Genomic DNA, 5957 nt, shown 5'->3' on the forward strand with positions numbered 1-5957 from the left:
ACGAGACCACGCAGTCTAATTTGTCCATGTGTCTTCAAGGGCCTTAAAGATAAAAATAACCAGCTGCTTTGATATCTATATCGCATCGTGTCTTTCGACCCATCGAGTTTCACACACTACTTTCAGATTGACTTTAGTGTAAGTTTTTAAGACAGCACTTTGCTTGGCACTGAAGTGAAAGAAATTAACTGTTTCACGAATAATCATCATACAATGCTTGATATCATGGATCTTGCTCCTGTCCGTCAATACCAAGCTCAAGGATTGGGCCAAACATTCAATATACTTGGCTAGTGGATATCTGTTCGAGATAAAAAGCCTGGGCTCCTGAAAAATGCTCACTCATGTTCGGAACCTCGTCATACCCTTGTCCCCTGCATAGTTTCATATCGAGACCAAGTTTCTCAATTCGAATTAGGATAAATTGACCGAGGCTTTCACCTCGCAAGTCTTCAACAACAGCAAACTCAACGAACTCTTCCCTGATCTGAAAAGTTTTGCTGTCCAAAAATCTAAGCCCTATAGCCATCTGTTCCTGCCTTGATATGCTGGTTTTCTCGTTCACCAGGATGGTGAAAAAAGAAGCCGATTTTACTTTATCAGCAATCTTTTCAGTAATTAGCTGTCTACAAATATCAACTAGTTCATTCTGAATTCCGAGACTGCAGTACTGAGCAATGCCCGCAATTTTTTTTAACACCTCTTTCATTATTGGATCGTCTTTCATTCGATAGCGTAGAAAGGTCCTAAGATTTATTTTGTTTCTGCAGGCTCTACAAAAGTAAATTTCCCCGAATTATCGTCCCCACGCAGTGCAAGTCCTTGCCTTCCAAACAACAGTATTGTTTCTATTATGAGACGAAGACGTTTTCTGTTTATTTCTATTTATCCCTTTTGTGATTCTTCAAGACTTCCACTATAGATGACGTTTGCCTGCTCACAGTTGCCGGAAAATCCCCCCCCCCAAACAGCAGCGTCTTTATGGTAGGCGTTTGACTGATGTTTAGAAAAGTCTTCATGGGTGTTTTTCCCATTCATGTCAGGCTACATGACAGGCTGCCTTAATGTTTGGTGAGACCCCCTTCCGGCTTGTTCACAAGCAAACAAAGCACAATATTTACAGAAACACCCTCTTTTCACTAAAGAAAATGCTAGCCAAGCGCACATATTCATCCAGCTAGGTTGAAACTCCTTTCTTTTTGAGCCTGTGACATGAACTGGGAAAGAAAAGTCCTTGGTTGGTTTAAAATGTTTTCTCAGTATATTACACTTTGATTCATCGGAAACCGAACGTTTCCTTTCAAAAATGGTTCCAATGTCAACATCGATCTTTATTTCAACAGGTTGTCTGCTACTACCTCAGTATTTGGTATCAATTCTTGAGCAGAAGTTGAAGGCTAATTCGCAACAATAATGTTAAGCTGATCACTATTGCCACTTTTTTTTAGCCGACCTTACTAATTCGTTGTTATTCATCCTTAAAATGGAGAACATTATGTTTTTTTTTATATTTTCACGCTTGTCCTATCTGTAGCAACACTTGGTTTTAGACTGTCAACTGAAAAGGCCTGGGTTTAATTGCAAACATGATCGCTTCATCCCCTAGAGAAGGACCACCCACGAACAGATGATCTTTAAAACTAACAGCTAGCTCAAAGATTGCTTGACAGAGGGTGAGAAGTTGGACATGAAATGGAATGCTATGCTGGTAACCCAGTCGCTTAATTACAGACCAAAAAATCATCGAAAGTGGTTAACTCATGTCTAGATCAGTAATTAGCCAGTTTCATTTATTCTGTGGGAAGTATAAGAAAATTATGGAAAAAAAAATCGTGAGAGTTTTGAGGGGCCCAGGCCTGGAGGCCCCTTCCTGCGTACATTCCAGTTTCAACTACTTCATCTACTGCCTCCACAGCTACTGTGATACTGCTACTATTAAGGGTAGGTCTAGAAAGGTATTATTTGAAAAAATATTAATGACAAATTCATAACAGCTCACATTATTAAGCTAGACCTTTCAGGATAAATTGTGGCGGATTTTGAACTAGCCAGAAGACGTTATGTGTATATTGTAATGCTACTTCTACGGTTACTGTGACTAATAACACTAAGGGCAATAGGTCTGAACTCTGAGGGAATGTTTAGGGGAGTTTTAATTAAACAAAAAAATAAAAGTATGCAGGTATTAATAGGGCATATAAACAGCCTCATAGGCAGCGCTCCTCTTTCATAACTAGTAATATAATAAGCGCAAATTGTGTTCCGGCCTTGAGAAGGCGTAGGGGTTGTAAGCCCTAATCACGCTAATTGCTGCTCGTTTTGAGTTTTACTTGGTTATTTATTGTAATTCTTGTTTGTTTTGGGTTTCATTTATTTTTTGATGCTGATTTGTGGTAGTTTTACGCTTGGGAGATTATTTGATTCATTTTTGCCTATTCTCGGTTTAATGGAGTTCTTTACTTTTCCATGAAAAACTTATTTTGTGGAAAAACTTTTTTATTTAATTTTAGGAAAAACCCGTAAAGCATATGCGTCCGAAAGTCATGGTAATGGAGAACATGCATTCTGATACAAGCTTCATTCTAAGATGATGCTTCCAAAGGCTTGTTTTATTAAGGTTGAAAGATTGTAATTGTTCCTGGTAGGGGGGAGGTAGCTTGCCCCCTCCTCAATACCTCACATTTTACGCTAATGCTTCTAGGAACTTTTAAAAAAGCTTTTTATTCTAACTAAAAGGCCTTTTTGTTTCGGGAGTCGTTCTTAAAGAATTTGGAAAAGTCAAACTTTAGCGAAAAGAGCAAGGTACTGAGGATGGTGCAACCTCTTTTATATATGGAATAATTTCTCTTTTTTAAGTTTTTATGTTGCTCCTTACTTTCAATTGAAAAACCCTGTTTTTATTTTCATTTAATTTCTCATTATTTTTCAAATAATGCCGGGAATCTGGCTCCCCTCCATGGATAATTACTTTCCTCTATGAAACATTCTTCCGAGTAAAGTTTCTCCCACATAAACTACCTCCCCCCCCCAGGAAAATTCCCCCTGGACGATTCCATCATTGCTGACTATTCTACCCCGATACTTTATTGCAGACAATTCCGCCTGAAAAATTCTTCTAGGATACTTTCATTTGAAAAAGACTACTCCCTCCACCGTGGAAAATATACCCGCAAATTTCTCGCCTCCAGTGGAAAGTTACTTCCGGTGAAAATACCCCCATAAAGAATTGCTCCTCCCTCTCCCACCGAATTTCCCTGGACATAAATTCTGGCAAATTTCTTCACTACAAAATTTTCCCTAGAAATTTCAATCCCAAAAACTTTCCTCCCCAAGTAAAATTCTCACCGTGGAAAATTCCACCAAGCAAAAATCCCCCCTAAAAAAATCTGTATGCTTCCAAATGTTCCAAATAACAAATACTACACGTAAACAATGGACAAATTTCACGACGTAGAGCCATTTCCTCAGGGGCTGTGGGGGTCATGTTACCCCAAAGGCATAGTAATTAGACATTTTAACTATGTTAAACAAAATAGCTGCGTCAAAATTTTGATCAGATGACGTTGAAGAAAAAAAGAGGCATGGGGAAGCTAGTTGCCCTCTAATCTTTTTGGTCACTTGAAAGATTACTAGAACTTTTGATTTCCAATCAAATAAGCACTCTCCTAACCTTCTAAGACTATCGGTTTGGTGCGATTACATTCAGGGAAAAAAACAAATAAACACACATCCGAGATCTTTCTTCTGGTAAAAACATAAAATCGTACATTTTTATATAGAGGAGCTTGGAGCCTCTACAGTAGAGATCTCTGATTTGCTGAATCTGATTATTTAGTTTTTATTAAGACCTTGAGAAGTTATGGGAGTGTTTCCCTTCTTTTTTTAAAAATTGGGCAAATCTTCTCAGGCTCATAACTTTTGGAGGGTAACATTAAACCTAATGAACTTCAAACATATTTGAAATCAGTATAAAAATTAAATTCTTTTGATGTGTGCATTGTTGTTAAAATTCTGTTTTTTAGAGCTTCACTTACTATTGAGCCGAGTCTCTCCTCATTAACTGTTTGAAGGCCTGATTCCAATTCATTCCCCACTTCTTACGTTTTATTAAGAGTTCTCGTCGACTTGTTGACAAGCACTACAAGGAAGAGAGACCCCACACGAGTAGAAAAACGATAGGATATGAAATACACTTCATCTTGATCCATCATCGAAGTTCAATAAATATTAAAAAACATTTTCTCTTTCAAATTATACTGCTTAAGTCAATATGATAGCATGAATTTTGGCTCTCAATATTTTAGATTAATGACATTCAATATAAAATTGAGTGTCCAGATCTTTTGGAATGAACTGAAAGAATTCGAAACTTTCTATTAAGTCAAAAGAACCAAAGTAGGAGGATGAATCATCAGAAACTTTTCGCAGAAGTAATTACTTAGGAAAGGTAATTATCTTAAGCTACCATATTGCAATATTTAGACCTCTTATACATTTCACGTCTAAAATAATTAAGACAAAATATTATTTCTAGGCTTCAAAGTCAGTGTAAAATTCAAAAAAATAATTAGATGCAAAGATTTGCAAAAGATATTTACTGATCGCATTTCAGTCATTTTAATGTGATCGCACTTTTCGCATTATAGTATTTTTTTTTTTTTTTAATTAGTGAACAAGGACCATCAGAAGAAAGTTTTTGATTTGAGAATACTTCTTTCGATTATCTGTCATGCTGCTTAGAAGTCTTGCAGTGGCTACTAAGCACTTTTGTTTTCAGAGAAGAAGGGAGAAGATTAGCTGTAACAGATGGGAAGATTTGGAGAAGAATAAAGATATTAAGGAGCCTGTTACAAACTATGAATTACAATAGACTAAAAATTATTTAACAGGATAGAAAGAGGTAACAAAACGGCAAAGCAAACGAACTTGTTTAAAAATGAACAGCAGATGAAAGATCTAATCTGGGAATAGTTATTTGGGTTTTGAATTTTTACTCTCCTTAATTTCAACAACACATGACTTCATTCTATCAAACAATTCTTGGTAATGAACTGTAGTAAGGAGTGAATCGGCTCAATAGTAACCGAAACTCTAAAAACCAGAATGTTGATACCAATAGTTGCATCAAAAAAATTGTATTACTTATTCTGGTTTTAAATATATAAGTTTCATCAAGTTTAGTCTAACACATCAAAAGTTACGAGCTTGGGAAAATTTGTCTTATTTTACAAAATAGGAAAAACGGGTTGATACATGGGAAGATCTTTCCATGGAGGAATGTATCATGAGGGAAGAGAATTTCAATGAAGGGGTGCCGGATTTTCTATTATTATTATTCTTAAACAATGAGAAAATATATATAAAAAGTTTTTTCAGCTGGAAGTAAGGAGCAGCAATAAAACTTAAAACGAATATAAATTATTACGTATATAAGGGAATTCGGCTTCTCCTCAATACCTCGCTCTTTACGCTAAAGTATTTTTAGAATTCCAACTATTTTTTCTACGGCCTTTGTGATTCAGGGGTCATTCTTAAAGGACAAAATTCAAGCTTTCATGTAAAGAGCGAGATATTGACGAGGGGGCGAACCCCCACATATATGTTATAAAAATATATAAATATAGAAGTTCGTTCCGTAAGTTAATTCATTAGTTGTGCATATTTATTACTAATTAAGCCTTCGTAAAAAAAAATAAAAGTTCTAGTTACATTTTTAAGTAACCAAAGATTGGAGGATAACTATGCCTCCTCCCCCACCCCTTTTCTTATCAAAATCTTCCGATCAAAACTATGGGAGAGCCATTTAGCCAAAAAAAAAATTAATATGCCAATTTCGTTTTAATTATTCATGTGCGGTGAGCCAAAATTAAAACATACATTAATTCAAAAACGTTTAGAAACTAAATAAGAAAAACAAGTTTTTCAACTGAAAGTAAGGAGCGAAATTAAAACTTAAA

At 35.8% G+C, this 5957-nt stretch overlaps 1 protein-coding gene across 1 annotated transcript; it reads right to left on the reverse strand.

Moving 5' to 3' along the window:
* Positions 1-277: 277 nt before the first annotated feature.
* LOC136042221 (52 kDa repressor of the inhibitor of the protein kinase-like) lies at positions 278-727 on the reverse strand. Its single transcript, XM_065727156.1, has one exon. It carries the CDS (start codon positions 725-727, stop codon positions 278-280), a length of 450 nt encoding a protein of 149 aa, XP_065583228.1.
* Positions 728-5957: the final 5230 nt, after the last annotated feature.

This window comes from Artemia franciscana, unplaced genomic scaffold (genome assembly GCF_032884065.1).
Source record: "Artemia franciscana unplaced genomic scaffold, ASM3288406v1 PGA_scaffold_828, whole genome shotgun sequence".
Taxonomy (NCBI): domain Eukaryota; kingdom Metazoa; phylum Arthropoda; class Branchiopoda; order Anostraca; family Artemiidae; genus Artemia; species Artemia franciscana.